Below are 19,834 nucleotides of genomic sequence, written 5' to 3'. Positions count from 1 at the left end.
GCTGGTTACCATCTGTAAAATCTAGCACCCTTAACCATATGTACATAGGGGCCTTGAATGAATGCAGACGCTTATACTATCTCTTGTCGTTATATTACTAGTGTTTAGCAGATGCTGTTTAGCAAGAGCTACTGATATAGGTTACATTTTTTTTACATCTTACCCATTTATACAGTTGGATATTTACTAAGGCCATTGCTAGTTAAGTACCTTGCCCAAGGGTACAACAGCAGTGCCCCAGCAGGGAATCAAACCAGCAATGTTTTGGTTAGAAGTTCAGCTCCTTACCACTATGCTACACTGCTGCCCACCTGACATTTGTTCCTACCTCCTTTGTTAATTTTTCCCAGGTCATTCAATTTTGAAATCTGGCCTATGATTTTATAGAAGCTCTTCGGGTTTTTTTTTTTTTTTTTTTTTTTTGTAGATATTGTTCTGTGGTAGCCCACATTTTAATATAAATTGACAGGTTGCATGAAATAACACGACTACAGTGTATGTGGAGTTATGCTGTATGTCAGAGAAGAATGACTATGTCTTTGAGTCAGTGGTCGGAAACCTAAGCTTTTGCCCTGATAGTCAGGCTCAAATATTGCCGTTTGAACTAAACAATGTCAATATGTTATAAAGTACATATCTGTATATCGCTATGTAGGAATTTATAAAAGCAGCCAATGGGGGCACATTCACCTTTACTGAGCATAAATGTTAGGTTTTCATATTTGAGAGCTTCTCTGGGCTGTCACCTGTCACATGTCAAATATCTTTTCAGAATATGAAGGCTAATATGAATCAGTCATGTTGCTAAGGGGTGATGGGAGGAGAGAGAGGGACCCATCTTTGGCTCTGCAGCCAGGGAAGCGTGTCACATCCTCCATGTTCCCCTGTTTACACTGCCCTGCTTCCTCTCTTCGCAGCTGGCTGCAGACTTAAACAGCCACCCCCCCCCCCCCCCCCTTGGCCAGGTTTTCCCAAGTGAAAAAAGGAATCTCTCTCAGAATCTGCATCGATTAAGAAAAAACATTCTGAATTGGAGCAGGGTGAGCAAACTCTTACAAAAAGTAAACTTTTTATATCAAATGTGATTTAAGTCTGTGATGTTCTTTCCAGTGAGCAGTGCTGGAATGTATTTGTTTGGTACTATAATGAACCCAAATGGGGCTATCACTGATTGAAATTTCAACTGCCCCTGCTTTCAGCCAAACCAGAGGTTGCACACTCATACACCTGGAACCAGATGGCATGGATTATTTAAAATATATACTTTATTGAGAGTTCATAAGCCAGACACTCCATTTGTAAGATACAGAGTACAGGACCAAATAACAGGGACGGGATATCACACTCACTGTCTTAACAAAAAGGCTACCACACTTAATAAATAGGCACAACACAGCAAAACCACTGCAAAGTCACAGTCAATATAAGGCACTTCAAATTACAGCCCACCCCACACAACATAACCGCCCAGCTAGATGCACCCCCCACAATAATATCCAGCCACAGAGAATAGTCTGGGGAAAGTAATACAACAAGCACTGGAAAAAGACAATACAAAACATTTAAAGAATAGTTAAAAAGGGAACTCCCCTATACACGTTCAGACCCTCCCTCGGGTCGTGGCGTTTATGGACTGCACCTCAGAGACGGGAGCTTTGTCAGGTGTATGAACAGAGGGAGAGATCACTAAACTTGTACCACAGCGAGCTGAAGCGGGGCGAGTAATCACTTAGCAGCGCGGCGCTCCTATCCCGACCCCACTACGTAAACTACGCTCACATTTACTGTCTCTATCCTAGCTGACTATCTTCATCGGCAGCGACTCTAACAACCGCGACCGACTTAGAAACGACTCCAAAACACCTCCAGCGCCACACACACTCGTCCCGACACACCTCCTGTTTCCTTACATCTCCACCCTTCAAACCACCTCTCAGGTGCGCCTCATTACTCTGATTGCTTCCCCCGCCACTGTTCAGCACCCCCCCCCCCCCTATACCACGCCCACAATCAGTCAGTTTGTTCACAGTTCATCACAGTACTGTATGTGGTTGAATGAGTACGCACTTTCCCCCTCTTTCCCTCAAGAGATTAAGCTGCATAAATCCCCCCAAATCCCTTTTCTCACTCCACCCCACACCCCACCCCCGCCTCTCTTTCACTGTTTCATTCTGCGCCCTTCAAAATCACAAAGGGAAAATGGCACAGTCAACGATTTTTTTTTGTTTTGTTTGTTTTATACCTTCCCCTCTCACTCTTTCTCTCTGTTTTCCCTTCTTTCTCTAACTGCCCCAAAATCCCAACATCTCTCTTCCTCCATCACTGATCCATAAATGTGCCCCCTACAAAACATGCACACACACACACATGCCTGCATGCATACGCACATATTGTCCCTCTCTCTCTTTCTGCCTTCAGTTTTTGCTAACACCCCTCATTGTTATGATCTCACTGTGACAATAGGGTTTGAGTAGTGGGCGGAAGGATGTGGTCAAATACCACGGTTTATACCAGAGAATAGCCTATTGTTACATTTTCCGTCTGTGTGTATGCATGTTGTATATGGTGTTTAAATCTGTTTGTGTGACTACTCATATGAGGGAATAATAAATATTTTTACAAAGGTCGTTTATAGGAATGTCTTCCACAAAACATAATAAAAAATATGATGCCAATAAACATATTTAAATAAACGTATACAGTTTAGAAAATGTAGGGAAAATTTCCGTTAATATATTTTAATTTTATTTTTTTCATCTTTTTTGCATAGCTGTCTTTCTTAGAGTCGCTGAATTCCATCTGACCCAAACACACAGTACAGTAAAATTGTTAATGTCAGTGTGACAAAATGATGTCATTTTTTCCATGTGGTACAATACGAATTCTTACCGTAAAGGAAGACCAAAACGAGGGAGGGAGAGGGAGGGGGAGAAAGGGAAAGCAAGAGAAAGAGGACGACATTACAGATGCCGCCTCCGCCACTAACACACGTACGGAAATTCTGCCATAATCCGTCAATATTCGGATTTTAAGTACGTGTTTTGAAGTGATTGGTAACAACCTTTTCTGATGGGTGTCTGAGGTTTGTTGGACAATATTGTTTTCCTCCAGGATCGCCTGTATTTCTGAGAAAATCGAGGAGGGGGCAATATCGATTCTGCCTGTCCTACATTTTTATTTCTATTTATTTATTTATTTATTTTATGAGGAACAGCGACGATTATCGCTGCGTGCTCAGCGATTTTATTTGTTTTCCGGGGAAGGGGTCTTTTTAATCCCACCAGACATAACGATCAGAGTTTTTTGGAAATTAGTGGAACGAGGACAGGGACCGAGGTTTAGAGAAAGAGCCGCATCCGCCAAAGAAGTGAGAGCCAAGCGGACATTGTGATTGTTGATGAAAGGACGACACAGAAACGTACGTAGAGATCCGCATGTTTTTATTCAGTGGTATTTTTAAGATATATTTTAAGAAAATATTTTGTTTAGTGTAACTGCGCTGACACTGGGGGGTCGACCTCAGAGTATCTGTACCACAGAGGAGCACCCTGTTCTGGGCACAATCCGACCCGTGTGGAACACCATCACTCGAGAAGCAACGAACGCGTGCCTCGGATTTACTGCACGTCAGTATTTGTGGTAATAAGACATTGATGTCATTTATCATCATTGTAGCTACTGTGTCCCGTGTTTGCCATGATAGGGCAACGAGCGGCGTACACGAAACTATAAACTGTAGATAGACCAGCACAACGTTACCGCCCCTACTCGTGCCTAAACGATAAGGAAGAGCAGAGTTTCATAGCCCACTTTCAAAGCCGTGGCGAAAGGAAAGTAGGAGTGCTCTGGGCAAAAAAAAAGCTAAGATGGAGATGCTGTGACAGAAGATTCTCTTACATACAGCAAATTTATGGTCGTTATCAAAATTCAAGCGCTTCGACGTTGGAATAATTTTGTATTTTGACCATCACGTTCTTGTCAACATTGGGGGACTGATATATTTTATCAGGTAAATGAAAGAGAATGCCTATGGAATATTTAACAACAAAAATATTACATATTTGTAAAATGTTTCAATTTATTTATCAGAGTCTAATGTTAAACGATTGTATATTTTTTATTTGAGAGAAATAGCAAGACCTTGTCAACTGAGGGGCTTTGATTTTTTAAAAACAATATTTACCGATACGCCTGTATTGTTGTGTTGCAACTCAACATTCATAGCCATAGTCCTCATCAGGATATTGAGAGATCGATACAACCACAAAAATGGGCAGTGACAGTGAGATTTTCAACCGAGAGTTGTCCAAGATGTCTGATGAGGATTTGCTTGCATGCTCTAAGGAGGAGCTGGTGAGCCGACTTCGTAAAGAGGAGTCAGACAAGATATCAGCCCTCATACAGCGAGGCCGACTGATCAAAGAGGTCAACAAACAATTGCAGGGTCATTTGCTTGAAATTCGAGAGCTTAAAGTTATAAACCAGCGGCTTCAGGAAGAAAACCAAGAACTGCGCGATTTATGCTGCTTCTTGGACGACGACCGGCTGAAAGTGAAGAAGCTGGCACGCGAATGGCAACTCTTCGGCCACCACGCCGCCAAAGTGATGCGAGAAGACCTGGGCGGGTATCTGAAGAAACTGGCCGATCTGGAAAGGCTGCAGGACGGCCTGGTGAAGGAGAATTTGGACCTGAAGGAGCTTTGCCTGGTGCTAGAGGAGGAATGCGTCAGCAGGAGCGACTCCAGCCCCGGCGGGTCGACCGAGCTCAGTTTGCCGTGCATGGTGGCTCGCGACTTGGGCGATGGAAGTTCCAGCACCGGCAGCGTCGGTAGTCCGGATCAACTTCACCTGGTTTGTTCACCTGATGACTGACGTCCTGCCGGAGGCCGCATCACTCCCACCATACTCCTGGGCGGAAACGAGTGAGAGTCGCATGGAGATCGCTGCAAAAGAGTTTTATGCCAACCTTCTCAGAGGGAAAATAGTTTACAATGTTAATCAATTCACATAGAACACGACTGAGTGTCGGCCTCCTGAAGCTTTTGTATAAAACGGGGCACTCGTTTAGTAGGACGTTTAAACTTCCACAGAAGGATAAAGGCAAATTCTGCTAAAGAAATGTCATTTCTGTCTCCTCACAACTAATGTAAAACGAATGGAATGAGGATATTACAGAGAAAAGAACCAGCGCGATTCAGAGGAGTATCAGTGTGGTGTTAAATTTAAGAGAAGTTCAAAGCTGAAAGTGAAAGATGAATTATGCCAATGATTGTTTTAAAAATGGAGTTGTATGAATATATTAACAATTATAGCTGATATATGGGTGTAGAAAAAAATGGATATGGAAAATAACTATTCAGAGGGAGTGAATAGCCAAAACAATTGAACTGGAATAGGTTTGTTTATGTGCACTGGGCAGACTTTGCTAAACTTTTTCATGCTAACCTGTAGTGGACAAGGCTAAAATGAGTTCATCAGCTTTAATACATTTGAACCTAGCTTGAAGCGAACTGGCCTGCAGTTCTGTAGAATGTGATCAAATCGGAGCAGAATCAAAAATCATTTAATTCCATTGATGGGTGTGTCCTGGAAAGCCATGATAGCTGGCACAAAGTAATGATTGGAAAACTGTTTGTGAAAAGACTCAGCTTTATAAAGAATGGGTTGTCAAGTTTTCAGTGCTGTCCTCCATTAGTCAATCACAGATTGGATTCTATGAGTTTATAAAGGGATTCTGTAACTAAAAAAGCAAATATAGTAAATGTTTTCCAAGACACCCCTAGATTTCCCCCATAGTCCAGGAAATGGCACTGTAGTAAAAGCACTCTCTGTGATGCACTGACCTGGGGGCTTTGTAACAGTCAGGCACTGACGTGATGTACTGTGTTTACACCCACATTGCACTGAATTTGTCAGGGATAAAAACATGCTTAGCTGGGTCCTACTGGATTATTATGTACTGTGCTTGTGCAGTAGTGTACTGCATCTGCACAACCTCATGGTATGTTATTCTGAGCTGGAACTAAGAGTTTGGTTTGTACAGTACACTGGTCTGAAACACTGGGAACTGCTGGGGATCATCCATACTATTTCAGTTAATCTGTGCCCATTTGGTGTTACTAAGAAATGTTTTAAATACAATATTTACATTCTATTATTATGATTCTTATATTATTATTAACTTCACTGTAGTTGATTCTATATCATTTACATATCACTGTCATTTACAAAGTGGTTTTGTTTTGTGTTGATTTTGTTTTGAGTGTTGGATTATTATTGTTAACATCATCATCATTATCAGTATTATTTTTAATGATTATGATTTGTGTTTTAACTATGTAAACTGTGCTCCCTGATTGGCTAGTGTTGGCTGTGTGGCTGGCTGTAATTGGTGGGCTATGCTATTAGTGAGCAGGAGAGCTCAAAATACACTGAGACACACAGTGTTGTGGTGGTCTTCTTGGTCCCGGTTGCACACAACACATGCACACACACACACACACACATACACATACACACACACACAGATCTACTTTAACAGGTGCTGCTTGCTTTTGGAGTACTTCACAGGCCTATTACTTAGTCCAAAGGTGTCTGCTCCTTCTACAGCATGGTCAATTGAAAGCTGTGGATGGGCCTACCCTATTCCCTTTCCTCTGTCACCTGTAAGATAGGACTTACTGACAACCACGATCACTCACACTAATACAGGCACACATATATTTTGTCTGTACTCCCTCTGTCTAGCACTGAATCACTTTCTGGCCCCACTTGCACTCAGACTTAATGCCAGCCTTAATGCAAGTCTTGTGAATCGAGGTCACTCATTTAAGTGGAGAAAGGGAGAGCAACAGAGGACCTGTGTGTCTGGCAACTGAAGGGTCACTGGGTCCATAAACTCCCTCAGTGTCTCCTCTCCCCCTTCATCTCTTCTTTTTCCACCCTCATTCCCTGTCCATGAATTTGGCTATCTCTACACACAGTCTCAGCAACCTCCTGCTCTTCTCTTTCTTACTTTCCTTTTCCTCTTTTTTCTTCCTCTCGTCTTTCTCCTTCTCTTCTGCCCCCCCCCCCCTTCCATCTGTCATGTTCTTATAGATTCTCATCATGTGTTTTTTTTCCTGATTGGTGAGGCAGATGGCAGCACATGGGCTGTTTATTTACAGCATTACCATTCCCTACATTAGGATGTCTCCATCAAGGGGATGAAGAGAAATATGAGCCTCTGGCTCAAGCGCACAACAGTACTTTTTACAACCACGCAGTAAACCCTCTGAGCAGAAACCTTTTCTCAGGTTTATTCTATAGGGCTGAAGTGTCTACCCCACCCCCACTCTCTCCCTGATTCTACCCCAGTCTCCTGTGCTTCCTTCAGGGGAAGCACATTCCAACGGATTTCATCTGACTGGCAGCACATGAGCACAGCATGCATAAAGAGTAACTGTTCTTAGTCACCTGCATATCGGCGTCTGTAGTAAGAAGAGATGGATACAGGAATCTGGAGCAATGTTCTGTGTGTATGTGCATGTGTGGCAATGTGTGTGTGTGTGTGTTGCTAGGGGAACATCTGTACTCAGGACATCCTAAAAGGAAACAGCAGGCTGACTCCCCCCCCCCCCCCCCCCTCATGGTCACCAGTGGTAACAGCACTCAGCAGGAAATGGGGAGTATTTTAAAGAGTCCAGCCGAGTGGCTAGGGGGACGACTGGGATGAGCTGAATACAGACAATTTCCTCTCAGATCACTCCAGCCTGCCAAATTAGTGCACCATAGTATGGAGGCAAATGAAAACTGAATCCATCTTGATTTTAGAGTAAATCAGAAAGATTTAAATGACCATATAATGCCGTGGGATGCTGTCATGTTCTTATAACAGCTACAATAATGTTGCTGCACTACCTACAGTAGCAGCAGTCTCACTTCTGTGTCTTCTTAAGCTAAGACCACTTCCCCTTGAAGTCATTGGTGGCTACATGACACAGCTAACCATTGCATGTATCCGTATGGCATAGCATAGTATAGCATTGGGCTAACCAAGCTATCTAAAACAGGCATGGTGCTTAAAGAGCTAGCAGCTGAGTACATACTATGATATGTGATCAAAATTGTACTCAAACCCCAGGCTAGATCTCTTCACATAATTACTGGTTACTAGTTTTTAACTACTGACATAATATATGGGTCGTTTCCCCTGTAATACTAGTGACTCTGCTGTACTCATATCCAGGGGCTACCAAAAATAAAAGATGGCAGAATACAAAGAAGCAAGTGTGCCCACCACCTGAAACAAGACCAGTTTTGACTGATTACATAAAAAAAAAAACACAGGGAAACTGACAGTCAAGTTTCTTAGAATACCCTAGGCCATGTGTAGGGTGGGTTAAACAATGAGAAACAGAAGCCTAATCCACTTAGGAGTGCAGAGTGGAGACAATACAAAAGGCATGGAAGCAAGAGAATTTGATAAAGAGAGTTAAGAACAGGGTTAATGTTGGCATTAATTCAGACATCCAAGAGACCCATTTGTGCTCAGTTTGTGGTAGATAGGCAGAATCAGAGAAATAGAGACATGAAAGCTTTCTTTCAGGTAGACGGAATAATGTATTTACACTTTTAGGCCTCTTGGTGTCAGTGTGGCTAATGTGTGAATTCAGCGGGTTTCGATCATATTTACGGTTTTGATCATATTTACGGTACCTCCGAACCCTTCCATCTCAATGGCGGCCTAAAAGAAATATGCAAGAGAGCGCCCTCTTGTGTCAAAATAAATGGCATCACTGCTGCTGGTGTTCGTCAGCCCATAGCCCTTTTCTTCTCGCGCATGAAAGGACCCACTGACAATCCTAAAATGGGCAACCAGCTTATTTTGTGACATGACATGTGTTTGCACACTCATAATTTGCAAAATAAGGTGTAAAGAGACATTTAGCCATTTGCAGGTGATTTCTTCACACAAAATGATTCTCAAGATGCTGTCTTCTCCTAAACATAACATCTGGGGCCTTTCAAAACCAGTGCTCTGAGGGGTAAGACTGGGCTTAAGCTCTGAACTCTGCGTAGTGTCTATGTGGAGATGCTGAGACAGATTGGAATTATGTTTCATAGGTTTCTTCAACAGGCATAATGTGTATGCACTCTACCTAGTCCTCACTAAGTGTAAGCCATCTATTGTAAATTTTCACTGAGTGTCCCTTTAAATTAAAATACACCTACTGATATGATAGCAGTCACAGACCTACTGTTTATGCCAACCTAAAGGGAACCCATGCATGCTGTTTCTCTCCACAGACAAGGCATGAAAATATCAAAAGAATTTGCACTTCTCCAGGCTGCAGGAAGCCTATTTATATGTATCTACACAAGTTTCTCCTGAAATTCCAGCATGTGTGTGGACTTTATTTTGATGGATGTCATTTAAGAGATTACATTTACATTTCCAGATCAACTTACAAACCATACAGCAGAGGAAACCATGGGTTAAGTACCTTGCCCAAGGGTACAACAGCAGTATCCCAGCAGGGAATAAAAAAGTAACCTTTTGCTTATGAGCCCTGTTCCTTACCATTACACCACACCTTACACCTGAATGTTTTCTAAACTTTGTTATCTGTGAACAATATGGCATTGCACTAGGTATTGCTGTTAAGATTAAGTATAACAGACCATATGAACAAATTAAGTTTAATGACAAGAACAGGCCATTCAACCCAGCTAGGCTCCTCATTTTAACATTAATGATATCATCATACACAATTCAAGACCTTTTGTTTTATCATATTGTGTTTTATTCCTATTCCGTGAGGGCTATGAATAAATATAGAGGTTTCTGTATGTATTACAATGTTTGAGTAAATGAGGAATGAAGAATAAAGATATTCTCCTCTCTTCCCCTTTTCTGTGAAGCATGCACATTATTCAGTCATTTTCAGTCTCTTTATTTTATCCCATGAAGCTGACAAATCGTTTGCAAGGACAGAATGAAGCACATTCATCCACCTCATTTTGGTGTAGTGAAAAATAAATAATGGAAATTAAAATTTTCTCTCATCAATAAATACAGATTTTGGTCACTTTTTCTTCTCATACTTTCTGATGCACATAAAAATATAAAATTATTGTATATATTATTTAAATACATTGTACATATACGATACAAAATGTTTTAAAACAGCTTGAATTCCATTGCTGTAGATTATGGAAATTTGTAACTTGTCATTTGAGAACAGTAAGGTGCAACAAACTGTAAGATACAGTCTTATATAATTACGTAATATTATGTGACATATTTTGTTCATGTTCACATCTTGTTCATGTACTTTATCACTTTCCATATTCAAATCACAAATATCAGAGGTGGCTTCATTTAATCAACCACAACTGAAGTACTCTATTTTTTACTCCCCCTAGTGTTAGATTGTAAAACTGCAAGCAGGATATAATAGTGGATTTTATCTTTTTACGCAGTATAGTTCTTGAACAGCTTTGATACTGATGTCTAACCTAACACCAATATTATGTAGTGAAGTTCAAAAACTAAACAGTTAAAGACACATTAAACTACATTTAATTGCTTTAGCACAGGGAAAGGGCTACAAATCACTCTGACAACAAATATGTTATTGGTTATGAGTGCTAAGATTTTAGTGTGTGTATTTCTACTGAGTTTTATCTGATGTATATTTATTGTAGTTCTTATCAATTAAAATTGATTGATTGATTTCCAATGAGATGACAGAATCAAGACTGTAACTGTGGTATTCACTCTGTCAGCTTTGCTGTGCAATTTTACTGGCAGAAGAAGTGCTTTAGTGTTGCTGTCAATGACATGTAAAATGCCAATTCTGTTCCCAGATGTAACCACTTCACCGCAGCATTCTGGGAGCTAAAAGCAGTCTCTTCCATAGGCTCTCGTGGTAAAACTGCAAGCTTTTACAGGCCAAGTGATAATTTTCTCAGTGTCCTGTCAAAAATAATAGGCATTAGTTTCCAAGTGGCTGAGTAAACAAGGCATTTGCTTTGAGTGCAGGCTGACCCTACAGCCTATTCCAAAAAACCAGTATCTGTTTATGTGGCATGACCAGTTAATCAGAGACTAGTCGACTGACTAATCTAGCCATAATACTGTATGTGTGACCAATCAGAGGCTACTGCGCTGACCTATTGTCTGTTATATTAATATCAATATCAATATTATCATCTTGCTCTAAAAACATCTAGAGCATCATCAGACATGTTTTATTTTTGGAAGCATAAAGGCTTCCAATGATTCTAATCTTTCTGGTCTCAGGTGGCCATATTGTCATGGCAGCAGCCAGGGAGCAGGAATGAAGACATGGGTGTCAGGGCAGGGATTCTCAAGGCACGTTTATGTTAGGCGTGTGCAAAAATATCGGGGTTTTTTTTTCTTTCGATTAATCGTTTTTTTTTTTTTTTTTTTTAAATTCGTCAGATTCGATATCGATCTGTAAAATTTATGGATCAATCTTTTAGGCAAATATGCATTTTTTCCGGTTTTCTAGGTTCACATAGCCAAAGAATTAAATAGACGGGCCTGACATAGCCTAACTGTCGGATTAAAGGCAATTACTAACTAGCTAGCTAGCTAAACTGAACCGCAACACTTGCTAACGAATGCAGTGTAATTTAGCACAATTCAAGAGAAACGTAGTTGTTCATGTTCGTTAGCTAGCTAGCTAGTTGTTCATATTAGGCTAGCAAGAAAACGTTCACAATTGCAAAGTTGCTATTGGCAGTCAGCTACGTTTTGTCAGTCATTGTGGCTACCTTACAAACCATCTTTCCCGGAGCGAACTGATGCAAACACATTGCTGCTTCGTGTCATTAATAAGTAGGCAGTGATACAAGTTGGTTTTGTTTTTAAGGAACTATACCTATGTGTTCCTCAAATAAAAAGACTTTGGTATACAGCCATGCGTCGCTTAACGTCCACGATACGTTCTGGACGTTATGTGATTTGGACGTTGTGCAAACACCATGCTATACACTTAGCAAACCTATATGGAATAGGCACGATATGGGATGCTGCTGCTTACGAGTCGAAGCATACACTGTTATACGGCAAACTTTTTAATTGTAAGTATGCACATTAAAACAACGATAGAAAGTACAGTACATAGGCTACATAAGACATTAGCATAGGCGTTTATTATGACTATCAAGGCATAAGTATTATACGGTATACTATGTACTGTAGCATTATACGCCTGGCAGCGCAATCTCTTTATATCCATGAGACATGAGATAGACGTGTTGCGTGCGGGAAGCACTGCCTTCACTACGTCCGGTTACGTCTGCGTCCCGTACTGCGATCGGGATTTTAAAATTTTATTATAACATTATGGGACTACGGACGTATATGCGAACAGACATTGTCCGAATGGACGTTAAGCAGCATATGACTGTACAAGCCTTTGGCCTTTTCTTTAGTGATTTTCACAATTTCCAGTGACTCTCCATTTGTAAATTTGTGTTCCCTTTAGAGCTTTTTAAACATCTCTCCAAATATGGAAAGCTGCTATATAGTATTTCATATCTCATTCTTATCGAATCGATATCGAAACGGAACTGAGTCAAATCGGATTTAATCGAATCGTTAGCTTGTGAATCTGAATCTAATCGAATCGGGGCATCTGTGCCAATACCCAGCCCTAGTTTATGTGTGTGTTTGTTTCTCTTGTAGCTGAGGGAGTGCACTTTTTTTGTTTGTAGGCCCCTTTGTCAGAAACAGCCTTGGATTGGCTCTCAGTGCAGGGTAGTGACAGGAGGCGGAGGCAGCCAATATGTCAAGACAGGGCAACTGACTATCCCGCCCTGACAAGGTAGTTCATCTCAGACGTGATCCCTGTCTGTACTGGTCCCTCAATAGTGGAATAAACTTCCCACGGAGGTCAGGGCAGCGGAATCCCTGGCCATCTTCTGTCGCAGACTGAAGATCCACCTCTTCAGACTGCATCTTGGTTTCACCTCAATCCCCACCCCTAACACCTGCCACCTCTAGGATTGATGCTTATTTTATATGTCATATTGTGATGTGTTTTGGAATCTATGTTCTAGGGTACTTAGCTTCTGTTCCCTGTCAGGTTGCACAAGTCAATTTATGGTAGGGCTTGAATGGTGTTATGCTCACACTCACTGGTCTGTGTGTTGCTAGCCTGGTCTGACACTGTTATTCAGTTAACTGAATGGTTACACTTGTGTTCTATTGTGCTGGATGTCACTCTGGGTAAGATTGTCTGCTAAATGCATGTAATGTAATGTAATATCCGGTCGGTAACTACGTGGCTAGCGGCTAGGTCCTCTGGAAGTCACTCAATTTGACCAATGAAGGCAGGTAACATTACAAATTTAGAATTAAATATGCAACACACAGGATTTGAAATGGCCATGACAAAACATACGGTAAGCCACCGCTGGGTGTTTCTTTGTAATAAGAATGAAACATCCTGTTTAGGTAAATGGATGTTAGTTTTTGCTGGGAAGTGATTATGTGTACATGAGTCATTGGAAAGCCCCTGTCTGGTGTTCTCCTGAATCAATGCATGAGCGCTGCACGTTTCGCATCCTAGAAACCTCTTCACTGATCAGCTGTATTAAATGACAGATCACCATTGTCTGTTCTTGTGTCTGTCTTTGTGGGGTTTGTAGTCTTAGCGTGCTGTGTGCTGTCTGATGCCACAGACACCGTCACAGCATGAGCACAGTGGGAGAGCTGAGGGAGCGATCTGATTGGTCTCCGCTGCTGCTGCTACGGCGATGGGCAACACCACACGGCTGGGGGCACTGGGGCTGCTGGGCCATACCAAGCGGAGAGGAGGCAGGCGAGCCCTGATGGTGGGAGGGGCCGGCTGCGTCGCCAGCGTCCAGGGGAGCGGAGGGGTAGGTGAAGACCAGGCTGGTGGTGAAGGGGGTCAGGGAGGGCGTGCAGATGAAGATCGGGGTGTGCAGGGACTCAGAATCCGGTGGGCCAGAGGGGGCGGTGGAAACAGTGGGGGCCAACGTTGCTGGTGGGAGGGTGATTTTCGGCTTGGGTTTCTCGGTCCGCGACAAAGGGCCAGGCAGATCGGAATCGGCCACCCGCACAGGGAAGAGCGCTGAGCAGGTTTCAGAGTCCGAGTCCGAGTCCAGGATCTTGCAAATGGGCCGGTGGGCCTCCAGAACCAGCTGCAGCCTCTCCTTCTCTTTCTGCAGATTGGCTATTTCCTTCTGTAGGCGAGCTTTATCGGCCTCCAGCTCCTCTGTCTCCTAAGGGGGAAAGAGCAGGACCAGCGGTCATTCATTTAATTACATTATATCACACTATTGTCATTTAGCGGATGCTCATATCCAGAGCGACTTACATAGGTTACATTTCTATCCTTTTATACAGTTGGATATTTACTGAACCAATTCTGGGTTAAGCAACTTGCCCAAGGGTACAGCAGCAATGTACCTTGACCCAGTAGGGGATTGAACCAGGCATCTTCTGGTTACAAGCCTTGCTCCACTATGCCACACTGCTGCCTTATCAGCACAGTCACAGCACCCCAAGTAAGTTTGTGTCATGATTCAGTGACTTACTACAGGTCTGTGTGCTGCACATGTCTGTAAGTACACAGCTAACAGCAGTTACTTTCCACACAGCTGTGGAATGTAACTGCTAGTCCGATTTTACTACCTGCCAGCGCGTTGCAGCAGTTTTCACACATAAATGAGCGTAGCTGTTACCACGCCAGGAGAAACTTACCTTCTGTAGGCTCTCCGTCAGCTCACGCCGCCGGTTCCGGCACCGGGCGGCAGCTATCTTGTTCCGCTCCCTGCGAAGTTTCCGCTTCTCCAAATCCTCCGGGGACAGCTAAAGAAAGAGAAGAACAGGAGAGAATCAATATGCTTTCTGAAAAATGGGCATAGCAAAAATGATTTTACTCAACAATGAGACGGAGAAGAAGGTAGGAGATCACATGGAGAATTTACTCCACAAAAGACAAAGACCTTTATGGACACAAACATGCCCAAACCAGTAAGCCAACTTCAGATCACAGGTCATTCTTTTTAAAGAAGAGCTCTGCACCCTACTGATGATGCAACTTCGATACAACACTTTACGCTGTTTTGGAACAGACCCAGGTATTTTTCCCCGTATTTATATGCATTGGAAACTTGCTACCCAGGTGGTGAGAGGGATTTAACCAGTGTTTTTAACTCTGCATAAAAGCACTGGTAAAAATTGAAAAGTTCAATTTAGTCATCTTAGAATGTCCAAAAATGTTTAAACAATGCCCTTGCAACTGATGTTTTTCAGCTTTGTGGCAGCAGTGTTTATTACCGTACGTTTCTGGGTTTCTTCGATGGGACAGGTTTCTCCGTTTTCTGCATGTAGCCTTTCTCCTTACATTTGTAACTCCTTCCAGTGGATTTCATCATACAATCACAACCCTTTCCCTTAGTCCATCTCCCTTATGCTGGTATGACTCATTCTCAGACCCCCTTTGGTGACTCAGGTGTGAGTCAGGTGTGACCAGCCCCAATGAGTCACATGATAGCCTACTTCCTGTACCATCATGTTCACCCCTTGAACTCACACCTGGGCTCTGTGTATTATGCCACATTTCCGGTGTAATTCAAGATTTTTGATGCACCCTGTCTGGTATGACCCAACATCATTTTACTTTCATCACATCAAAAGTGAGTGGAAAAGTACCCCACTGAACAGGAGGGCAGGCTGTTATGTGATATTAAAACCTCTCAGAAATCTGTACATTATACAGAAAGTACTTCTGCTGAAGGCCAGAGTCACTTGAAAAAAGTCTATATATTTGTACAGAGTAACAAAGAGTAATGTGCCTTCTGGCAAAGTCAAAGGATGTTTCACTTCTGTCTGAGGTCAAACTACCTCTGACTCTTTCTTTTCACCAGCTCTCCTTCCTTTTCACCAGCTCTCACTCAATTCTATGTTGACTAAAATCCTTATTCTGGTTTCCCAGGTACTCCTGAGTTTGGTAAGAGTCACGCTGGCTATTTTTCCCCCGTAAAGGATTCAAACCCCAAATCATTCCTGCAGAGTCTCTCCCTACCCAGTGCCTTCTGTGTTAAGCTCAGTTCCCCTAGTTTTTCTGGCACCCCAGCGTATTGGGGCTGCTTACCAAAGTGGCAATCACAGGGTATATGTGTGCATCTATAACACATCACAGGATATAGCATGGGGCACACTCACCTGCCCCTGCCTCATCTACTACTCTTCCTCATCAGTATGAAGATTCACACTGGAAGTGCCTTTACTTGCTTTAGCCCTGTTACATTAAATTATTACATTACTGTCATTTAGCAGATGGTCTTATTCAGAGCAACTTACATAGGTTACAATTATGTCCATTTATAGAGCTGGACAGTTACTGAGGCAATTCTGCATAGGGTACCTTGCCCAAGGGTACAACAGCAGTGCCCCAATGGGGATTCAAACCAGCAACCTTTCGGTTATGAGGCCTCCTCCTTACCAGTAATTTACACTGCCGCCACTGTTAGCATAGCAAGCCTACGCAATTGAGAGGGCACAAGGGTACTAGCCACAGCTCCCCCTCTCCTTCCATATCGCGGTCTCACTGCCAGGACTACACCTCCCAGCTCTCCCTTATCACTCACATCCTCTGGGTTTATTGCCATTGTCTCTCTTCTGAATCCATTTTGGCTACACACACATACACACTCACACACTCTTGTCTCTTGTGACTCCACATCCACTCTACACACACATGCTTACTCACAGACATGCATGGCTGCGCTCGACAGCACACTTACAAATTCATCATTTCTCCTCCTCGCTGTCGTCACCACTTGCGCCCCTCCGACCGCCCTTATGACCCCTGGCCGAACCAGGTGCGCCTGGGAGGGGTTTGATGGCAGGGGGTGGGGCCCCCTGGGTGGGGGAAAGGGGGGGTGGGGTGGTCCGGCTGTGCCAGCGGTGGGCGCAAGCAAGGGCTGAACCAGCCAGTGCAGATCCTGCCTGGAGGTGACGGTGTCCAGGTTGGGAACAAACTGGGTGTCTCTTCCCCCAAAAAACTTCCTCTGGAGAACAGAAACAGGTAAGGAGGTTACACAAACCATTCCAGCCCGCAAAAGCACTGAGACATACCTCCCAAGCATTTCTATTTCACTCCTAGTGTAGGGTGATGAGAACTTACTTATAATATAATGGCAATTGTAATACTTATCATTATTTTTACTAATAGCGGTTTTATTAGCTTCACTTGGAGGAAGCATCTATTGGCGATATCTCCACTTGTGTATGTCCAACAGGTGAATATTATTGTAAAAATGTTTGAAGAGTAAGCAAGTTAACACTCAAGCTTGCAAACGTTAACAACAATAAAAGTTTATTCTTAGCAAAGCACTGTGCCCACATCTTACCTGTAGACCTGTAAAATGCCAATAACCCCAGGGCACAGCAAAACCGGTGTGGGAGACATGTGACGTTACCACATGTAATAGTAATTTCACAAATTGTAGTAGCATTTTTCTCATGAATTGTCCCTATATAGTAACTACACGAATAATATTGATCAGTATGTGTACCATACATGTTCATTCAAAGACATATTCATTCAAAAAAAAAAAGAAATCGATCCGACCGCGTTACCTTTCGTAAGATGTTATACATTTCAGTATATTCTAAAATACAAGTTCTATCCAGAGATATGTACTCCAAAACAGGGTATACCCTACAAACAACGTTTGACCCACCTGTGATTGCTGGGCAGAACTGCACGAACCCAGGGTTCCGGAGTTCGTTACAGTTTCATCCATCAAGTTCCCGTAGTTGCGGTACATGCTTCTTAGAAATTTATCCTGAATAAACAGTGTCTAACGATTCACAATAATCCGTACGTGTGACACTCTGTTTCTACCAACACTCTGAAAGTGAGTTCACAGCCCGTCCTTTTCAAACGTGAAGAAACCCGCTTTGTTGAGGGAGTGCCGCAGAATCCAACCAATGAGAACTCGGTAGGGGGATAAGGAAACAGTAATTTAACTACGTCTTCACTAAACCAGCCACATAACCAAAAACTCAACGCAAACTGAGACGGTACATTCTATACGGTGACTCGTTCGTATAGGTCCGACTGAAATTGGCACGGTCGTGAAATTATAAACACTTCTAAACGCCAAAATAATGGCACGCCCCTCTGGATTTACGGGAAATGGTGCCGCCAGACATTCGTCAAGGGACGAATCACATGTAAATGACGCGAGTGACCATATTTGGACAGTTTCCTCTCAAAAGTTTTGCCGGGATTCCTGTGACAGAGCACGTTGAATCGGACCCCTCCCCTTTACTTCTATCCGTAAGAGGTCTAGTGCTACACCTGTTTCACGCTCCCCCGTTGTTTGTAACGCGTTTTTCTCTGTTTGGTTTTCTAATGAAATAAACGTTCACGAAGAACGTTCGACCTTTCACACAGTATGCATACTGCGAGGTAGGTCGTCAATCAAGGCGTGATCAAGATTAGGGCCAATCCGTTCATGTGCATGTCTTTCGCCACAATTTCACTCGTTAATTTGTGGATAATAGTTTGACTATTGTGGTATACCTTCTTTCGGAAGATATCCAAGCCTCCTACTTCGCATAGTTGAAATTAACTTGTCTAAACACCCACCGCTAACCACTTTGGTAATAGTCCAATGACAAAGCCAAACGACTGGACCGAGGAAAGAGAGTTTCGGTTCCTTCCACAGCCCCAGGCGCGTCCCAGCCCTTTGCGTCATAATAAAACTCAACGAGTTTTTATTATATTTCATAGAATGGATTCCTGCATAGGGGGCCTACTGTAAGTGCTTTCTAAATTTTGAACGCTTTGAGCGTCGCTGAAACAGAGATCTTGACATGGACACACAAAGAGAGCCAGCATGGTCATTGCAGATATACAGTATATAAAATGGCAATAGCACCAAAACAACTGTAGTATTCTGTGTAGATACTATACATTGTCACTTTGGGGAAATACCAAGGCACTGGTAACTGAGGACACGCGTCAGATTACAGTGTAAATAACAGAAAAGGTGAAACCTCCACGAATTCCTAAGCTAAAGTGAAGGATACATCGCTAACCCTGAGTCGAACGATACACTTGCTTCCTAAAACTACAGTGTGCGTGCCTGCGCTGCGGACTGCACGTACGTTGTACGTTGTGTTCCGGTTTTCAAGGTGGCAAAATCTGAGAACAGAACGTTACTGCCCTCCAGCGCCTCTGACGTCAATTACAAACAAGCTTTAAGATGTTTGTAAATAATTGGGAGTTATGACTGTGCCATGTGTTCGCACTTTATATGGGAAGATACATTAACTTCACAAGGATATTCGGAAAATTGTTGTTTGAAAGAACATAATTTTTGATAGTGCTACTTCTCTAGAGTTGGGAAAGGTAGTAGGCTATATAGTGGATTTGAGGTAAATGGAATCACATTAAATACTTGTGTGACGGGTGTAGACTGCGTTGTGTATTTGACTAGACGAGTGGCGGTTCTAGCTTGTATGGCACCCTGGGCAAAATATCAGCATAATATAGACGTATTTTAAATTAGCCTACAGCATTGGAAATTCCCCTTACTGAGCTCAGGACCTAGTCTGTACAATCACAGAAAACCTGATGAAAGTTAACCAAATCAATAATGTGCTAGTTAGATTATAATCGTTTTGCTGCAGGCTGCACACATTATCATGATGAAACTGTGTGAAATGACATCCAATGTTATGTATGCTAGTATTGTCACCCTATGTGCAGCAAGCAACACAGGCTAATAAACATAAGTGTTTGTTGACGTGTGGGGGAGTGGCGGAGCCCGA

The 19,834-nt window shown here is 42.7% G+C and overlaps 2 protein-coding genes across 2 annotated transcripts; one reads left to right on the top strand and one right to left on the bottom strand.

Moving 5' to 3' along the window:
* Positions 1-2,952: 2,952 nt before the first annotated feature.
* Positions 2,953-7,604, top strand: ccdc85b (coiled-coil domain containing 85B). Its single transcript, XM_036548714.1, has one exon. It carries the CDS (start codon positions 4,270-4,272, stop codon positions 4,870-4,872), a length of 603 nt encoding a protein of 200 aa, XP_036404607.1. The 5' UTR covers positions 2,953-4,269; the 3' UTR covers positions 4,873-7,604.
* Positions 7,605-12,499: 4,895 nt separating this feature from the next.
* On the bottom strand, positions 12,500-18,065 carry fosl1a (FOS like 1, AP-1 transcription factor subunit a). The gene is made up of 4 exons (XM_036547591.1): positions 17,734-18,065; positions 16,792-17,058; positions 14,744-14,851; positions 12,500-14,262 (listed from the first exon to the last, which is right to left on the bottom strand). Exons 1-4 carry the CDS (start codon positions 17,818-17,820, stop codon positions 13,705-13,707), a joined length of 1,020 nt encoding a protein of 339 aa, XP_036403484.1. The 5' UTR covers positions 17,821-18,065; the 3' UTR covers positions 12,500-13,704.
* Positions 18,066-19,834: the final 1,769 nt, after the last annotated feature.

Source organism: Megalops cyprinoides, chromosome 16, assembly GCF_013368585.1.
Source record: "Megalops cyprinoides isolate fMegCyp1 chromosome 16, fMegCyp1.pri, whole genome shotgun sequence".
NCBI lineage: Eukaryota > Metazoa > Chordata > Actinopteri > Elopiformes > Megalopidae > Megalops > Megalops cyprinoides.
This window is presented reverse-complemented; position numbering and strand designations above follow the sequence as displayed.